The sequence below is a fragment of the Lytechinus pictus genome, chromosome 14 (genome assembly GCF_037042905.1).
Source record: "Lytechinus pictus isolate F3 Inbred chromosome 14, Lp3.0, whole genome shotgun sequence".
Classification (NCBI taxonomy): Eukaryota; Metazoa; Echinodermata; class Echinoidea; order Temnopleuroida; family Toxopneustidae; genus Lytechinus; species Lytechinus pictus.
In genome coordinates this window covers 25564358-25584931 of record NC_087258.1, presented here as the reverse complement: position 1 = coordinate 25584931, position 20574 = coordinate 25564358, and the positions used below count along the sequence as shown (strand labels likewise).

The following is a 20574-nucleotide window of genomic DNA, read 5'->3' as shown; positions in this document are numbered from 1 at the left end:
AGCTACCCATACAAATTCATGATACATATTTCATACTAACTTTTTTTTTCTGACAAACAATATGCTCACAAGTCACAATGTTCCCTGTGCCTCTTAAGGTCACGATCTCTTTAAATTATAACACTATTAAGATGAGTGCATGTGAATACAACTTCAACACACACAACTTTAACAGTCACATAAAAGTCAAATGAAGTATTATCATTCTATTCATGTACAGACTATATTCATACCTCCATTCTCTTCCTGTAACTGGAGATTTAAGCACCAATTGATATATTGTCACTGTACTATAATGCATGCATTACTATTGAAGGAACATAATGGTCATAAATGCCATTTATGAGTTAAACTCCATTCTGAGGTTGCAAGAGGGATGCTGGTAGTACGTAGTTTCTTGCAGTGATCGACCAGTTTGTGCCATGTCATCTTCATAATAGAATGATATATGTAATATAAATTAGCTTTTATTTAGCCCTCAAAGCATTTCATTCAGGTAAATTGCCAATTCGTCAACTGCCAACTCGTCCACTCACCACATGGTCTACTTTCATTTAGTCTAATGCCATTCCGTCCATCAACATTTCGTCTAAAAACCATTTGTCCAGTAACCATTTGGTCCAATCATCACTTTGTCTAATCACCATTTCGTCTATGACCATTTTGTCTCATAACCAGTTAGTCTAATATCCATTTCATTTTCATTCATTTTGCATAATTAACACTTAGTACAATTAGACCAAATGGTATATGGACTAAATAATCACGAAATATCATGTTATGCCATTTCTGAATGAAAGCTCTTTAAAGGTCAAGTCCACCCCAGAAAAATGTTAATTTGAATAAATAGAGAAAAATCAAACTGTTTCATGAAATTAAGCGAAATTATCACAACTTTCTTATTTTACATCCGATTTCGATGAAATTTTCAGTTTTATGCTTGTTGCATTTTTATCTTTTTATTCAAATCAACTCTTTGTTGGGGTGGACTTGTCCTTTAACTAATAATACGTTAGCTCATCAAATGTTACACCCTCTAAATTGGCAACATAATAAAACTTTAAAAAAAAATCAGCTTGGCAACTTTTCAGTAAAATTACCATTTCATTAATTTTGACTCCTGTTATATCCATATTCTATTCTTACAAAGTATGAGAATGAATAGAATATTAATGATTGTTGCCAATTTGAGGAGCAAAATAAGATTAATTTTTGACCTTATTAAAGCTGTGTAAATTTATGAGTTATCTAAAGAGATTGATCAGAATGATTGGGAATCTTATAAAGCATCCAAGAATAGGTGGGCGTTTCATAAAGTTTTTTTGTAAGTTACAAGCAAATTTACGTATGACTGGTGATCCTTTCTTAGAAACTACATCAACACCAACAAAAATCTGGTGTGTATCATTTTACACAAGAAAAGATCACCAGTTGCTCATAAATTCGGACATAAGTTACAACAGCTTAATGAGAAACCAACCAGGTAACTTGTAAGGCGTAAATTGTAAACAGCTATATTGATCACCATCAGCAACATTTTCTCTTGTAAACTTAGTCAGGTTTGCCCATTCAAATAATATATGCACATTCATCTTCATGCCAGTTTCGCAGAAAAGTAGTTTAATATCACAGAGAAAGCATAGAAAGAATATACATGTATAACAACATAGCATAACTGAGTGGAAATGAAGTGCGTACATATTCATTAATAAAATAAATACAGTAACATTTTATGTTTAACCAGAGGCGGCGGAACATCAGGCTTGGACAAAGAAAGTGGAGGGGCACCTTTTGTCTGCCAAACAATAGGTGCCCCTCCACTTTCATTGTACGAGCCTGACGTTCCGCCGCCTCTGTGTGTAACAAAAATACCCAATAATAATATCATAAGATGCTCACCTATTGAGTACTCACTGAAATCACAATAAATTGAGTTTAATAATGATGACGTATTCTCTTTGGTTTCGATGAAATTCTATAATAATGCCGACAGTCATCTCCCATTCCTGACAGAAAGGGCAGCACCGCATGTTGATGATACAGAATTTATTGCATGTTATGTTTCGTCATTTTACATCATGGTAGGGCTGCAAGATACTTCATTCATCGGTAATTGATAATCGCTTAGCTGTAACAGTAAGATATTCACAATTCGTTATCCCACATGAATAATTTAAGTGATGTTCACAAACCAAAACCTCTATAAAAACTAACATATTGTGACTGGGCTTATAAAAACCTCTTATCTCAAAATTTAAAAATTTTGAGGGCAGCATAGAAAAGGCTGTATTTTAAAAAGCGAGGCAGCGTAGCTCAGTCGGTTAGAGCGCATGTTTCGGATAAGATCGTAGATCTCAACGTGAGGGGTTCGAGTCCCGCTCATGCCGAAACGCATCTGACAAAAAAGTCTGATGCTATAGCGTTGTGTGTTAGCGTGCCTCACCACTGTATTCAGTGCAGGTGTGAATGCAGTTGGAAAACACTCCGTCCATCGGAAAGGACGCAAATGTTGGTCCCGTGTATAGGAGAGTCACAACCTATGCACGTTAAAACCAATACACTATTCGTCAAAGAGTAGTGTGTTCACCCGCTGTATTGCACCTGCCGGTCCCGGCGTCTTTTCTGATGGACGGAGTGTTTTCCAACTGCATTCACACCTGCACTGAATACAGTGGTGAGGCACGCTTACACACAACGCTATAGCATCAGATTATTTTTTTGTTAGGCATGTTTCGGCATGAGCGGGACTCGAACCCCTCATGTTGAGATCTACGATCTTATCCGAAACGTGCACTCTTGCCGACTGAGCTACGCTGGAAAGGGATGCCAGTTTTGTGACCCCTTACCTGGGATCTTGACGAGATGGATTGAAGTAAACATGGCCCCGCCTTACAAAGAGTTACGATTGATCCGATCAACTTAAAACTAATAGAAATCCAACAATGTCAAAAGATTTTCTCCAGAAGATTTTGCACAAGTCAATGTCCTTTGTGAGCACCCTTAATTTCCCCAAATAAAATGCTTTGGGGCAATCATCTTTTCTAGATTCACCCCAAGATCTGTCACTAACAACATTCAAGATTATCTCAAAAATCAACACTTACCGCAGAATGATAATGGTTGCATTAACCGCAATAAAAAAAAAAGAAAAGCACCCTGAATTTTAAAGAAACCGTTAAATGTATGACTTTACATCATATCTAGAAAATATTTTTAACAAACGTGCATTTCAGATGTTGATGTTGCTGGCTTTCCGTAGTTGTGGTTGATCGGATCAATCGTAACTCTTTGCAAGACAGGGCCCAGAGTTTTATATATCATTTCAAGGCAGATTAACACTCCAAAACCTCAAAACCTCAATCGTTTACAGCAATGTGAGAGACGATAATTCATGGACACAATATCAATACAATATTATTGTCATAACGTGCAGCCTTACATGTCCTAGAGGCTCATTAACATTCACAGACAGCAGCACCATATTCATTGTTCAGGTATACATTTACATTCAAAGCACTGCGACAGTTTAGATGAATATCATTTTCCGGTGGCGACACGACATGCACTCCTTCAGCATTTGCTCCGGTTTCAATATCTCAGAGGGCGGTGACACAACATCGACAATTGCTCCGGTCTTAATATCTCAGAGGGCATAGGTTTAGAGTTAGGATTGTAATAGAGTTTTTGGTTCAGAATAATGTAAAGATAAGGATTATGGTTTATTTAGTTTTGGAAGTAAGGTTTATGTTTGACTTAACGTGCAGATTTTCCATCGGAGCATATGTCATGGAACCCAGAGGGCATAGGGTTAGAGTGTAATTTTTTGGTTCATAATAATGTAAAAAAATAATGATTAGGGTTAAGCTAGGTTTGGAGATTAGGTTTTACGTTCGGTTTAATATGCATATTTTCTATCGGAGCAATTGTCGCCAGAGCAACTGTCATGGACCCCACAGTAAGAAAGTTGAGACAAAGCGCAGCAAAACTTTCAGTGTGTTCAGAAAAAAAAAGGAAAATAAAATTGCCTCACTGATGGTAATCCAAATACATTATTTATATGGTGCCACTAAAAGCAACCTCAAAATTTTTTTGAGATCATCCATACAGCTTACACGAATGCAATGGAACAAGTCGATTACTAAGTGCGAGAAGATAGTTCCAGCCGATATCATTTCACAAATATAACACAGAGGGCAGCAGATGAGTTAATGCTAAGCTAGAATGAATCAGTTCGTTGAACCCAGTTGCACATTATACATAGGCCTACATATAAAAATATATTATCTGGATGGATTGGGAAACCATTGGAATCGACACTCTATTCCTGCCCATGCAAGTTCGGTGTCCGACCCATTTTTCTCACTTTTGGAACATAGTCATTTATAATGAAAGTCTTTTCCTCAAGACGGTTATTCACTTTGTGACCAATCAATTATTTGCAGCCTCTTGTAATAAGCAGGTATTCTTCATACTGGCAAATTTTCACTTTTTTCAATGTCATGCATTTTCTTTAGAAAGTATTGTACCTGAAGTACTGGTACACCTGTACCTGAAAAAGCATTTTTGTCCTTTGGCAGGGCATTTATCAACATTTGCCACTCTCGATCCAGGTGTAGCGGACATGGGTATCGAGTAGGAAGGAATCCTTGAATACTTGCACTCCTAATCCAGGTAGCCATGCTTAAAGGGATTGTCCGGTCTGAAAGTATTTATAGCTTAATAAATAGAGTAGAATTCACTGAGCAAAATGCCAAAAATTTCATCAAAATCGGATAAACAAATAACAAAGTAATTGAATTTTAAAGTTAAGCAATATTTTGTGAAAAAAGTCGTCATGAATATTCATTAGGTAGGCTGATGATGTTCTTTTGTATTTCATTATATGAAATTAGGTTTATTCAAATTTTTTCCTCCAAGAACTAGAAAAATTGGATTGACAACTGATTTAGTGCATTAGATATTTATTGCTGCAACTTATTTCATTATAAGGGAGACATATTATTCACATAAGTATGAAATAATGAAAAAATTATGATTTTATGAAATAACATAAGAAAATGGAAAGTGGAGATGTGACATCATCAGCCCACCTAATGAATATTCATGACGACTGTTTTCACAAAATATTGCTAAACTTAAGACTTCGATAACTTTATTATTTCTTATCCGATTTTGATGAAATTTTCGGCATTTTGCTCAGTGAATTTTACTCTATGTATTAAGATATAAATATTTTCAGTCTGGACCATCCCTTTAAACCAGGGGTAATGCACGGTAGTATGCAGCACTTAGAAATAGTGTATTAAAGCGGCCTACCATTGACAATTCATGGGGAAATCTCAGAACAGAGAAGGAATTCAAGTCTTTCAGTTTAAGTATAGTCTGTTCCAAGTACCATGATTTATTGCAGTTTCAAATTTCGCTCGATGAGAAAACAGCTTATGATATGGAAGGGCAATTACAAGGCCTGCTTCCAGATTGCCTGGGGTGTAATGTAATAGATACCGGCATGTCTGTCTGGGACATCTAATATAGGAGAGCAATAGTTAGTAGACTAACCAACCAGAAGTAAACTGCATGTTTTCACTTTGAAACATGTAACTTCATTTGTTTTGGTTTAGCAATCAAGAGACCTGCTAAGAGTCTAGGAATTGTTGGAAACTGCGACGACCCGAAGTAAATAACGATCACAAATTCGGTCAAATTTGTGCTGTCCAAACTTTTATCGCATTAGTCTGATGGGCTCTCATGACGGATGTATATATTATGCAAGTCAATTGGCCTTTTGAAAATTTTTTACTGATTCAATTTCCCCATGATTTGTCAATGGTATGCCCCTTTAAGCCCTACATAAATGATGCATTTTATTAGTATTCAATACAGAAAAGAACGTTATCTTTCATTTCCCATACAAAATGTTGAAAGCAGCATCACAGTCCTTGTGCTGACATACCTGCAGGACATCACTGGATTAGGGAAAACATCTCCAACTCAAGACATCGAGGGCAGCATCACATCGGATGGCCTAATGAACCAGCATATCTGTTTTTTTGTGTGTCATTATATCATTGTTCTATCATGATTAAATACAATACAGAGGGCAGCACATCATGATAAAATCCCTCATATATTAACAAGGCATCATGGAGACGACACATTCATCTTGAAATGTAGAGGGCAGCATCACATTCAATGACCATGGACCTGCATAGCCTGTTTCTGCCATACATGTATCATCATTGCGTCATCGTTATTTCATTTCTAGACACAATGTTGAGGACAGTACATCTTGATCAGAGTCCCTGTAGAAGAACAAAGCATCATGGAAGTTACGAAGGCCTGGATCATCTCCCGTACATGAAGTAGAGGGCAGCAGCACAGTTAATGCCTAAACTGAATCCTAATATACCGGGTAGCAGACAGGAGGTCCAGCCTGCAAATAGAAAATTTGAATATTAAAAGTTGTTATGAACAAGTATATCTTATTCTTTAAATTTACTTGACAGAAGGGTGATATGACTCTACCTCTCCCATTTGTGACATAAGGTGAAAATAAGGTGGGGGGATGGTCAATTTCACACTTTGAATGAGCAAAGTGCAAATTGCAGAGAGTTGCCACCTTATTTCATAATGTAAAGAAATAAAATTGTTCCTGAAAATATTTATCATATTCAATATAGTTTCTGACTCTTGAAGGAAAATAATTTGAAATGGGTGAATGAGATTATGTATCTATCACTATCACTTACACCACCACCACCATCACCGTTATTACTACTTCTATTTACATTACTACTACTTTTTCTATCACTACTACTTATACTATCATCACCACTACTCCTATTACTAATACTAGTAACACTATTACCACCACTTCTTCTTCTTCTGCGCCTTCTTCCACTACTACTACTGCTACTGCTACTGCTACTGCTACTACTACTACTACTACTACTGCTACTGCTACTGCTACTACTACTACTACTTCTACTACTACTACTACTACTACTACTACTACTAGGCTACTAATACAACTACTACTACTACTACTTCTACTTCTTCTACTACTACTACTACTACTACCACTACTACTACTACTACAGCTTCTATTCCTCCTCCCACTTCTTCTACCCCATTGAATATTATCTAATTTCTTACCATGTGCAGCTGTTTTTTGTTCTCTTTCAGGTGGTATGGGGCTCTCTTTAGCAATCATACAAATAGGTGACGATCCATCAGAACTATTATCCTCAAACAAGCTCCTTCCTACAAGACAACAAAAGGGTAACAGATCAGAGTTTAAAGATTATGAAATTAGTTGCAGTAAACACCGCTTTCATGAGAAAGTCTATAAAACCAAGGTTAATACCGTGGATTCACAATATGGTGCGCCATTTATCAGTTGTAGCGAACAGGCTAAATTTCTAAATATCGGGGTCGACATCACGCACAGGCGCCAGCAGCGCACAGTGCTAGTATACTGTAATGAGACTGTGATGCTTCAACAATGAAAATCATATGGCATGGATGCCCCATTAATGGTCTACATTTCGCAAAGAAATATGCGGGCAAATTTCTCTCCCACCTCCTGGACCCTATTAAACAGCATATCTGGTCGAGTCGTATTCACTTTTGTACTAGCGCGCTCAACAGATGTCGACTTTTTCCCACGAGGCATTGTATTGTGAATCCACCCAATTGTCACTGTATCATCTTAATTCTAGATCTGGTACAGTTACCTGTATATAAACTGAACTTTGTGAAATCATGCAAATCTATTAAGCTGAATAAGGATTACACTGGAAGAACACCAACATAGATTAGCACAGAATGATAATTTCTGATATATTCTTGAACATTGTATATGTCAGATCTTAGATCTTAAGGTGACTCTAGAAAAGATTGCCACCACAAAGCATATTATTTAGGGAAATTTAAGGCTATTTCGGTCATCACGAGGGCAAAATCGCCTGCCACCCTCATGGATTTCTTACGCTGTTTAAATCCAATAAAAAAATAGGATATTATAATCAAACTGACCTCTATCAACCAGGTTTTCGCGGGAAGAAGTGACTCTCTGATCTTGAAATGGCCCGGAATCTGCAAAGGTACCACTGAACGACGAGACAAAGGAGTTCTGTGATGCCGATCTCGTCATCCCAGGAGGGTTAAAGGTCGCAGGCGATATGATGGGGCGGAACTCCCTGGACGAGGGCCGGTCCTCAGAGGAGAGGGGCGTGGCCGGTCTACTGGTGGGAGGAGTGTGAGCAGTCCATACATCTGTATGTTGAAAATGAAACAAATTAATACACATATCACCTAGAATTTGCAAACGGCAAAACTACATCCATATTGGACCCAATGGAAGAACAGAACTGTCTTGCTCAACAGCTCTGAAATGGGCTATCCAACCGCATCATATTATTACTATTGTTTTGTAAGTTATTGTGTTATTATGATTTCGGAAAATAAAACAAACAAACATTGTATTCAAAGAACACTTACGCATAAAAACACCCCAATCTCCATATAAAATTGAACTTACTTAAAATAAAATAAAACCCACCTGACTGAACAACCCTAATTTTCTTCTTTTGTTAAAGGAAACCAAAACTCAAGAAGAGAAGTAATCTTATTGGAAATAGTAAAACAAGAGGAACAATTTAAAACAAGTTTCATCAAAATCGGTTATGAAATAGGCAGGTTATGGACGTTTAAAAAGTCTTGTTGTACTTTCTATTGGGATCCTCAAATTGGCAAACATGCTTCAAAATGGCTGATTTTGTGGACAACCCTCCATTTGTTTTGTACACAAATTTTTAGATTTCCCCCTTTATTTTACATATTTCACATCATTTCCTCCTGACCTTGACATATGTGGTGTGAATTATATTTTCCCATGACATATATTATGCTCAGAATGAGGCAATATGCAATTTGAAAGATAATGGGGAACATCTGAAAAATTGTGTTAAAAACAAATGGAGTGTCGTCTACAAAATCAGCCAAGTACAAGACCTTTTAAACGTCCATAACTTTTTCATTTCACAACCGATTTTGATGAAACTTGTTTTAAATTGTTCCTCTCATTTTACTAATTCCAATAAGATTGCTTCTTTCCTTGGATTTTGGTTTCCTTTAATAAACAATTCTTACCTTTATTCTTTGCTTTAGCTAGGCCAGGAGGTCCAAGACTTAGACCACTTATATCCTGGTCCAGGAGTATCCTTTGGATCTCCCCATTCTCTGATTGGATGCTTTGACTGAGAGATAATGACGGAGGGGAAGCAGGAGGCGGGGCCTGAGGGGGGCGTGGCATGCCGATTGGTTGATCTTCATCCTCAGAATCCAAGAGAGCGGAAGCCACCTGGTTCCTCAATCTTCTGTAAATCATGACAAAAATAATTCCTTGTTGTTCACTATAATACAATAATAATAAATGAAACTCACATGTTCAATAAGTCGCAAAACTTGTGAAAATAAAATAATAATAGTAACAATAATAATAACAATGTTCAATACGAGAGCGTATTCCGAAAAGGACCGAAATCCAACGATTATCCCATAGGCTCCTGTACAAACCTAGCTCTTCAATACGAGACCGTATTCAACAGGCTAGCGCGCATGCAACGCGTACAACAATGAATGCAATATGACACGCAGCATAGAGCACAATGATACTTCATGATATCATAAGATACGACATCGAGGTCACATTTCTACGATTATCTTATGAAGTGAGGCCATATTAACTGATTAAGGTGACATGAGTTGCTCAATCAAACTGTTCCCACTTTTTTTTTGGGGGGGGGGGAGGTGGGATAGATAATAATTATATTGGTGGCTTTGTTTCATGGAATACCATATATTCCACTCATTAGGGCCAATATTCCACTCATCTGCGATTCATGGAATATTTGCCCTTAAAGGACAAGTCCACCCCAATAAAAACTTGATTTGAATAAAAAGAGAAAAATTCAACTAGCATAACACTGAAAATTTCATCAAAATCGGATGTAAAATAAGAAAGTTATGACATTTTAAAGTTTTGCTTCATTTCACAAAACAGTTATATGCACATCTTGGTCGGTATGCAAATGAGGGAACTGATGACATCACTCACTCACTATTTCTTTTGTATTTTATTATATGAAATGTGAAATATTTTGATTTTCTCGTCATTGTCATGTGAAATGAAGTTTCATTCCTCCCTGAACACGTGGAATTCCATTATTTTAACATTTTGTGCTTCAGGCAAGGAGGTCCAAATCATCAAATCCGTAAAAATTGAAATATTGTATAATTCAAACAATAAAAAACAAAAGAAATAGTGAGTGAGTGACATCATTGACTCTCTCATTTGGATGTAACTGGCTCGTTCATATAACTATTTTGTTAATAATGAGCGAAACTTTGAAATATCATAACTTTCTTATTTTACATCTGATTTTGATGAAATTTTCAGCATTGTGCTTGTCTGATTTTCCTCTATTTATTCAAATCAACATTTTTCTGAGGTGGACTTGACCTTTAACTCTTGGAATAAATCAAAGCCATCCAATATAATACAATTATTGATGGTGATGATGAAAATGATGCCGATAATACATTTTTAGAAATGCTCAAACAAACAGCACCATCAATACAGGATCACATGCACAAAAAAAATAGCAAGAAATAATTAAGTAGATTACAGAGAAAAAAGGGGAGGTTTTAAGATCAGAATAGAAGAAAATCTTAGCGACGTACTTGTTTTTAAAAACTTTATTGACTTTTCCCTTTCTCCCTTGTAAGGCATGCTTTGACGAGCTTAAAAGCAAACAGGCAGCCAGCATGATTGGGATGGCATCTGATGGTAACCATGGAAACAATGAGAGTAACGATGAGGAGGATGATGGTAGTGCAGTGATGCTCCCCATATACAACATCCATAGCAACGGACATACACAATCCAAATATCTCAATCTGCATGAAGAATTAAAAGAAAGAAGTGTTAAGATAATTTCAAAAATGGAAGACTTAAAGGCTATCTATTGTAGTAATGTAAATGCTATATATTTTGCATCCATATAATCTCACAATTTTCCTCCTAGACGGGTAATTCACAGGAGTATATTTTCACAAATTTTCATTTGCATTCAGTTTGCACAGAAATATCAGGAAGTGAATGTTTTCGTAAAATGCAAAATTCACGAAAATAATAAGAGGTGTCCAGCGTACACAGAAAACTGGACTTCAAGGAAGGCACATTTATGTGTTTGCAATAGACTGAAAATATGAGGATGAAAAATAATTTCTTATTTGTTTAGATAAAAAAAAACATAATAAAGTCAGGTGAGTAAAATTATTGAAAGAAACCTATTTACCTGTATTTTCCAGCCAGCAATGAAGAAAGCACACCACACACTAATCCCAATAAGGATAAGGTGGTTCTCCTGCTCTCTAATGAGATAAAATGATGAAAAGCTGCAAAAAGAAGGATACACAGAAAAAAAATACTTATTTTCACATCACCAGATACTCTTAGGCAGATTTTATCATGCTTTATACAAGGTTAACATTATAAGAACAAAATGACAAGTCATAATGTATAAAATAAAGAAAGTGAAAAAGTTGCATGTGTGTCAAATCCGTGGTATATTTGGGAAAATTAAAGATTTTGCAAGGATTCTGGGAACAAACATGAACCAATATAAGTAAAAGAGAATCTGTCTCAGTCAAATCTTTGGAGATTACAGAAATAAGTTCCACTGAGAGGATATAAACAACATGTTTGCATTTCCTGGTCTGAAATATGCCTTGATTCACGCGATTGTTCAACTTATAGAAGGTGGACTTAAACAAGAGTCTACTGCATTCATATAGGCATAGCATGGCCATGGGAAGCGGGGGTGCTGAAGAACCCCCCCCCCAAAGATTTTCCTTGGGGGTGCTGCGTGTATTATTCTCCATAGGCAGCACCCCCTGGACCTGTGTTAAAAATGGAGAAATGTAACGAAAATGACCAACATTTTTGTAGGTCATTTTGTAGCGATTCTGTAATGAAATTGTTTGTTTTTGCTTGTCAAATTTACATCAGCACCCCCAGTACAAAAAAAAATTGTTCCCAGGGCACTGAGGTATTGATAGCTGCAATAGATAATGTATGTGGCATGAATTATCACTAATGCACAATGATTTTCTGTTCTCACATTTGGGTAGGAGGCTTTTCACATAAAACTATATAGTCCTTGCATGAAATGTAAATTCCACTGACCAAAACTGCAAGTCAACTGTGAGAGAAACTATTATGATTATTCCAGACATTTTTTTGAAATAATATTTATTAATTTTGTTATTCCATATCAAACATACCTGTTTTTATAAATGATGTACCTTGAAATTGACCCGAGGGTTGCACATTCAGACTGAGCTGGCAGGCTAGCACCAGAGTCGCAGCGATAATGGCAAGAACTCTAAATAGAAACACAAACTTTTGACTGCTATGGCTTTGGCCCTTTGCAACCTGAAGAGAAAAGAAGATGAAGGGAGACAAGAAGTAGAAGAGAGTGAAAAGGAAAGACATAGAGATAGAGAATGACAGAGAGAACGTGAAAAGGCAAGAAAAGGATGACAGACAGAGAAGAGGCAAGGAAAGAGTGAAGGTACAAGAGTGGGAAAGAAAGAGAGAGAGAAAGGACAAGAGAAAGGAAAAGAGAAAGTTACAACAGTAAACAGCAAAATAGAAAGGGATAGATAGGGGAAAATGAAAAGGAAAGGAGTGGAGTATGAATAGATAGGATATTGAGAGAGAGAGAGAAAGAAGGAAAGTGAGAAAACAAGAGAGAAAAAAGGAAAGAAACATAAAAGAGAAAGGAAAAGAGAAAGAGTTACAACAGTAAACAGCAATATAGAAAGGGGCAGGAATGGGGAAAGGATAATAGAAAGGGTAAAAATTTAAATGAAATAGGAAATAGAAAGGGGTATGGAAAATGTAAGGGAATGTGAATAGCCAAAGGGAGAGGGATATGGAGAGGAAAGGGGGGGGGGGAAGAAATATTAGGGATTAGGGAAAAGGGGAAAAGAAAAGCAACAGGCATCCATTGTTCAAGTTTGAACCTGCTATGTAATTGTTTCTCTCTAATTTACTCTGAAGCGCCTTTAGTATCTGATACAGATAGACAGTGCACTATATTAATATTACATCAATATCATTATCATTAGTACTTATTATCATATATACATTTATCAACATTAATCTAGAATATAACAAAACACTAAAATAAAATCTACTCTCCAAGGGCAGATTAAGAAAGATCATTGCCCTGTAATATATAGCTTAGATATTGATTGTGGGTCCAATTTCTATGATTGATTGCATTGAATTTTGTATATGAAGAGCTCACTTGCAAAAGGGGTTAGGTCCACTTTTCATCAAATTTGATTTTATTGTCTCAATGTATAGATGTTTAGTAGCTCTATAAGACGATACCAAAGAAAAGTTGAAATTCCCATTAAAAATTGAACTAAAATGGCAAAGAAAAATCACTTTTTTTTTCAAAAGGGGTTAGGTCCATTTAAGTTTGGTTGCAAAAGGGGTTAGGTCAACACAGAATTTTTTTGGAAAAGAAGATTTTAAAAATATGAAGACGGGTAGATTTCTTTTATACCCAATTTTATGTTCACATGATAGGGTAGTGCATCATGACTATTTAGTTTCTCATAAGAATATTGCAATAAGTGAGAATAAAACACATGGTTTTTCTCGGAATGGTCCAAAGGGGACCTAACACCTTTTGCAACCAAAATCTTCGTATGATCACTCGTATCAATCAATCCAACAATCAATCGGTAAGTTTTATGATACGGGGCCCAGAGATAAGAACAAACCTGTGAATCTGGCAAGGTTGCTTGGTGTAGTCTCTGGCCCAGGAGTCTGGACCTGATGTGAGCATCCTGTCTGTACAGTTCACCGCTGATATTCTCATTACAGGCTGGGCAGAGTCTGTATGCCTCTTCAAGATAATCGGCATACTCCTTTGCTTCTTCATCAAAGTTTTCCTGAAATGTGATTCAAATGAAAATTCTCAATCAGGTCTATTGCAACTCTCAACATGCAACGGAACTTGGAGCTCATTCACGTGTAGTATGGTATGTTGCCAATTGCCCACTTTACCATGTTACTTGTTAGGAATTGTTATCAAATTTTGAAAAGTATCCTTGACAAGAATTCAATCTTTTAATCAATGGGGTATTCAGGATTTTTCAATAGGAGGTGGTCACAAAGAGGAAATTTAAAAAATAGAGAAGGTGCAAAAGACAATTTTCTAAGAATTAGCTACAGCAATCAACCACTCAATATATCACTATTGAAATTCCATTCATATAAAATAATTCATTATTTATTTTCCACTTTCAATTTTTCATATTTACAATGGTGATAAAGTTAGCATAACATAAAAATTAAATTACATGTCAGAACATACATGTATAGATGAACATACAAATTACAATAAAATAAATCATCATAACAATAAAAAGATCTGAAAAAGAGAGTGAGCCAACTAAAATGCGGAGATTGTATGGTGTAGCCCCCCCCCCCCGATTGAATTGAGACCTTACGTGTAAATGTATTGGCGTCACGACGCAGCAATTTTGGAGGCTGAAGCCACTGCATTACATGCATTGGCGATCTGCAGCTGGCACATCTATTAACAACTCTGTTTACACACATTCCTATATCCTCTGAGGGAGGGCGCTATGAGATTATGATGTCATATGCATAAGGTCTACAGGACATACCTCATGAGAAGGAACAAAAGCAGCCAGCTGCTTGATCTTCAATTCTTGGTTGGTCTGACAGACGTCACAGAGAGGACTTGGTCTAGGATCAGGATCCTCCTGATAAGGACATGGTCTTGAGTAGGTCTGGTTCAGTTCTTCACTGTTCTGGGCTGGGATGGGCTTGTTATAGCCTCCATCCTATTACAGATAATGTGCGATGAAAAAGTAAATGTTTGCCTCTGTTGCATCAGTATACTCAGTGGTGCGTATTCTTAACTCGGGTTTATTCAAAGTCTGACCTAAGTTGTGCTCTTAGCATTTATACAACGCTTTTCCATTTAAACATGTATGCTCAAGTCCCTTTACCATATAAAATAACAGTGAATAGTTCTGCTTTTGAAATTCTTACAATATAAGATGTTACAGAGAAACTGTAGGTAAACTTCTTAAAGTTTTTTTTTTAACCTGCACACCCAACTTTCCAATTTAAATGGCGGTTAAAATTCTAAGCATGTTGTTTAAGCCTGCCACTCTAACGACTTTTGTTTAAAGTTTTAAACAAGTTGTTTAAAATTTTTCAATAATTAAGATAGTTTAAACAATTGTTTAAAAACTTTAAACAACTTGTTGGTAGAGCAACAGGCTTAGACATGTTGTTTTTAAATGTTTACTATGTATAATCTCTTAGAAGCTGGTGTACATTTCCCTTTCTCTTTTCATAAAGGAATAACCAAGAGCATGCCTCACACAGCGACACTGTCAAACATCTATTAATACCTACAGTATCATATTCCAGGGTGCTAAATAACTTTTTAGAAGCACTTGCCCAGTCGGGCAAGCAAATTTTTATAAATAGTTGGAATATACTTGCCCAAAAATCTATTTCACTTGCCCGAAAAAATCATTGAAAAATAAAGTTTTATCTCTTCAAAAGAAAGTTTTGCAGTTTTATAAACCATTGACCTTTTTCTCTCTTTTGACATGAACTGATCTACTTTGTTATTGCATTTTTTTTTCAAAGTGATTTTATCTTGCCTGCTATGACCAAAATTAGGGTCAATATCATATCATATCGACCCTAATTTTAGTCATTCTACTTTGAGAATTTTGCTTGTCCAATTCAGGCAAGTACTTTGGTCTTTACTTCAAAACACTTGCCCAACTCTAACTTTTACTTGCCCCGGGCAATTGGGCAAGTGCTTATGTAGCACCCTGCATATTCAAAGAAAATATTGATGTAATAATACCTTGGTAAATCCATTATACTGTTCACATTCTGGGCAGTCAAAGCAATTCGCATTGCCGGCCGGAACTGTAGTAGATGCTTGGCAAAACCAGCACTTGACCTCGACAGATTTCTTCTTCTTGAATATCCTACGAAAGATACAATATTTATTGTGAGGATAGTGCACTATAGCCTACTTGGTACTTGTTATGAATTCCTTCGAAATACTCCAAGAAGAGTTTTAACTGGAGGTGTGACGGAGAGTGTGGTCTAGTTTTTGTAAATTATTGGGTCTTTAGTAAGGGCATTTTTGAAAGTTGTCGTTGATGGCTGGTCTACAGTTTCTGGTAGAAGGCCATTCCACTGGTTGATAGTTCGGATGAAGAAGGAATTGGCAAATGAGTCTGAGTTTGTGTACTGCTGTTGGAATTGTCGGGAGTGTCCTCTTCTGCCTCTTGATGGCTCGGGCTTGATGAAGTTTTCATAATATACTATAATATTAAACAACATCATGACATCAAAAGTTCCAAACCAATGTCAAACTGCACTATGTAGCGATGATCTGACAAAGAAATATATTGACAAATAATTGTTCATTCAAAGAACAAGGTTATTAACCTTGTTCTCTGTTAGGACTCCCTGTGTGGTAAAATAAGGTTGGCAATGTTTGGCTCATTTTGTATTGTTCTTGGAGACAAAATGACAAATGCTTAGATTTTTTTGACACTGTCAGTTCCCATAACAACTATTCATCATATAACTTGGCTCTATATTGAATTCTTTTAATTAATTTTTTCTAAATTAAAAATAGAGATTGATGAATGACAAAGAATATAAATGAATAAAATAATAACACTGAAGTTACTACTACTGAAAAATAAATCATAACTGAATGGAAATTTTTTTTTTTTTACAAAAGTGATATTGTAAAGATTTTTTAAAAGAGTGTGTTGTGTACTGCATACATGTAGATCTACATGTAGATTCACCATAGGCAGGGTGGTTGCAGTGATAAAGTGCAAATAATATGATTTACAATGGTAACGAGGCAGTGTAGCTCAGTAGAGGCAGTGTAGCTCAGTCGGTTAGAGCGCCTGTTCCGGAAAAGATCGTAGATCTCAATGTGCGTGGGTTCGAGTCCCGCAGCATGCCGGAAGACGTCTAACAAAAAAACTGATGCTAGCGTTGTGTGTTAACGTGCCTCACCGCTGTGTTCAGTGCGGGTGTGAATGCAGTTGGAAAACACTCCGTCCATCGGAAAGGAAGCAAATGTTGGTCCCGTGTATAGGAGAGTCACAACCTATGCACGTTAAAACCAATACACTATTCGTCAAAGAGTAGGGTGTTCACCCGGTGTATTGCACCTGCCGGTCCCCGGTACTACAATACTGCAAGAATCTTCAGGATTGAAGGAGGCAGTGTAGCTTGAAGAAGAAGAAGTAACTAAATTACATGAATAACTTATCAGTCTATATGGCTGGGATTTGCTTAGACCAAAAAGAGTCATTTGCTTCTTCTATCATGGGTTATTTTGCTGGACAACTTCCTGTTTCACTACATGTACACCTCCTTCATAGACTGAAGCCATTCTTACACTCTGTACAGGAAACCTATGCCCAGAAAAATGAATTCTTGATATTTACCATTAACACAACATTTTTCATCACAATATAGGTCCATCAAAGTATCAATGGATCAAGTTTTGAAAACAATTAAAATTTCCTTAGTAATGAACATTCCTGCATTGGTGCAGGAACATCCTTACGCAATGCACTTGCTGCTAAGGGTGTTTTTGCAGGCATGTGACGCACAAAAGTGTGGTGTTAAGGGCGATCTTGTGCTGACACAGGGCATTATAAAAAAAAAAATGTCATGTCATTGTCAAGATGTAATTTGAACAGTTAGAATGAAAATTTGCACTTTACGTATAAATACATGTAGATCAAATCTTTAGTCCATTATCTGTCTATTATTTTAACCTATCAATTTATAATTCTGACTTCTTCACTGTGCAAAGAAAATAAAAACAATACGTATGATAAAGCCTGTCCAATATTCACCCCTTGCATTGACAATGACAGTGGAAGTATTTCTGTCTCTCTCTTTCCTCAAAAATAAAATTTGGAAATTAGATCAAGAATCACAAATATTATTAATTGATGACCCTCAGTTATAATAAAGACATGAAACTGAAAGAAGGTTGGGATGCTGTCATGACAATCTTGATTTAGTAAAATAGCAGATCTAAAAACTTTTGTTTTATTTCAAATATATCTTGATATATTCAGTGAAAAATGGCACATGCGGCATAATCGTGATATAGTCCCCAAATCCAGAAGTGGGGATTATTAGAATCACACCTACCAGAACGCATGAAAATCACTTCCTTTCTCCAGAACACAGTCCCCAACTCTCGCACAGCTCTGTAGCAAAATGATAACACACACAAATGAAACACACACTGTATATAAACACTAGGGTTCTCTCCCTATTATATACTCGTGATATAGTCCCCACTCAATGGGAAATCCAGTTTGATTTTCACGGCGGTGGGGACAGTTCCAACAGTATAGTATACTCGTGATCCAGTCCCCACGCTATGGGATACACAGTTCGTTTGGCACGCAGTGGGGATAGCTCCAACAGTATATTATACTCGTGATACCGTCCCCTCACAACATAAAAGGTGGGGGCAAAGTCCCCCCCCCCCCTTCGCGGCCCCTGTAATATCCGAAGGTGCTTTTTCCTTGTCACATTGCATTGGGAAACTCCCCCCCCCCCAGCTTCCGCAACCATACCCAAAGGTGTTTTTTTCCTTGTCACATTGCATCGGGAAACTGTCCCCATCCCCTTGTTGAACGAGCACGATTTTATGTTGTGAGGGGACGGTATCACGAGTATAATATACTGTTGGAGCTATCCCCACTGCGTGCCAAACGAACTGTGTATCCCATAGCGTGGGGACTGGATCACGAGTATACTATACTGTTGGAACTGTCCCCACCGCCGTGAAAATCAAACTGGATTTCCCATTGAGTGGGGACTATATCACGAGTATATAATAGGGAGAGAACCCTAGTGTTTATATACAGTGTGTGTTTCATTTGTGTGTGTTATCATTTTGATACAGAGCTGTGCGAGAGTTGGGGACTGTGTTCTGGAGAAAGGAAGTGATTTTCATGCGTTCTGGTAGGTGTGATTCTAATAATCCCCACTTCTGGATTTGGGGACTATATCACGATTATGCCTGAAAAATAAGACACCCCCCCCCCCCCCCCCCCCCCCCCCCCCCCGTCGAAGCGAACTCTGAGCCCAGGCTTGCCGGGTCGAGCGGTTTACAGACGGCGAAGCACCCCGACAGCTCCGGCAGGCTGCATTGTTGACTGCCGTCACGTCCCTAGCTTTTGTCCGGTCTTGCAGAGTTGGCGCGGCCGCGGCTGGAGTAAATTCATTGTTCCAAAAGTACTGACTACCAGTACCAGTAGCTGCTGAAACGGAATTAGGCCTACTTAGATAAGAAATAATAAACTCACTTCCAAACAAACATCGTTTCACTGAAGATTTTTAAAATCCAGAGTAAAGTCACTTAGCTCAGCTCAGGCAACTCCGCCTCCGAGAGCTCTCCAGAAGCAAATTTCTCAATCTTTCGCATGTGATGATTACGTAATACAGTCTAGTAATATTTCTGATCAACTCGACCAGTAAAAATTCGAGTGAGCGAGCCTTCGGGCCGAGCGCTCATTTTGATCAATGCCCTATATATATGACCACTTTCTCTTCTCCACCCATATACCCCTCTTCTCTTTTTTTAACGTCGCCAATAATTGGCGGCTCCCATCCGCCTGTGACTGTGTTAAAAAGGCACTATTTCTTATTATCACTTTTAATATAGTCAAACCATGCGGGCGCGGGCCTAGAGGGGGCTTTCAGCGGCGTAACAGGGGTCGGTGGCCAGGGGCGGCAAGAGCCAAAAATTTCCCGGTAATATCATGGTATGAACAGGCGTAATGGTGTAATAAGGCGACGATTTTGAGAAGGTCAGATATTGCGTATCAGGCAGATTTTATCTTTTTTTTAAGTTGCAAGCGAGAGAGCAAAAATTTTGACATTTTTAATACAAAAATCCATTTTTGTGATAGATTTTGACATGATATCCAGAAAATAATATATTTCACTCTTTCCATTTCTTTTTTGTGGTCTGTATGCCACTGTGAACATGATTCTTTGCGGCAGTAGCGTGCCGAAGGGTAAAAAAAAAAAGAGGCGCAGTATGGTGCATGTGCTAAAGAGCTGCTTAATATAAGTCCCGAGCGAGCGAAGCGAGCGAGAAAAAAAATCACCTTTTCAGGAGAATCTAACTTTGAGATATTTTTTTACATATTCAGTAAATAAAATCATATCCTACACTTTTCCTTTGCTTTTCTTTCCTCCTTTTTTTTCCTGGTTGTAGAACATTTGGGGACCATGGCCCAACCCTTCCATACTCATACACGGCAGTGCTATGTGGTTGGGGTCCGTCTGGAGCCCCCGGAACTTTTTGATATCAAAGCCATTTAAACCTCGCAGATTGCCGCTATTTTTAATCAAAT

The 20574-nt window shown here is 37.3% G+C and overlaps 1 protein-coding gene across 2 annotated transcripts; it reads right to left on the bottom strand.

Annotated features, from left to right (window-relative positions):
- Window positions 1–3312: 3312 nt before the first annotated feature.
- Window positions 3313–19660, bottom strand: LOC129276868 (transmembrane protein 201-like). Of its 2 annotated transcripts, XR_010295694.1 has the most exons (12): window positions 19519–19660; window positions 16008–16134; window positions 14779–14958; window positions 13867–14037; window positions 12352–12502; window positions 11364–11463; window positions 10747–10962; window positions 9154–9380; window positions 8038–8277; window positions 7156–7263; window positions 5247–6433; window positions 3687–4680 (listed from the first exon to the last, which is right to left on the bottom strand). XR_010295694.1 is itself a non-coding variant. In XM_064109456.1 (11 exons), exons 1-11 carry the CDS (start codon window positions 19530–19532, stop codon window positions 6345–6347), a joined length of 1623 nt encoding a protein of 540 aa, XP_063965526.1. In that variant the 5' UTR covers window positions 19533–19660; the 3' UTR covers window positions 3313–6344. The 2 variants fall into 2 exon arrangements, 1 of the variants encoding a protein (XP_063965526.1); XM_064109456.1 differs by having other exon boundaries at window positions 3313–6433.
- Window positions 19661–20574: the final 914 nt, after the last annotated feature.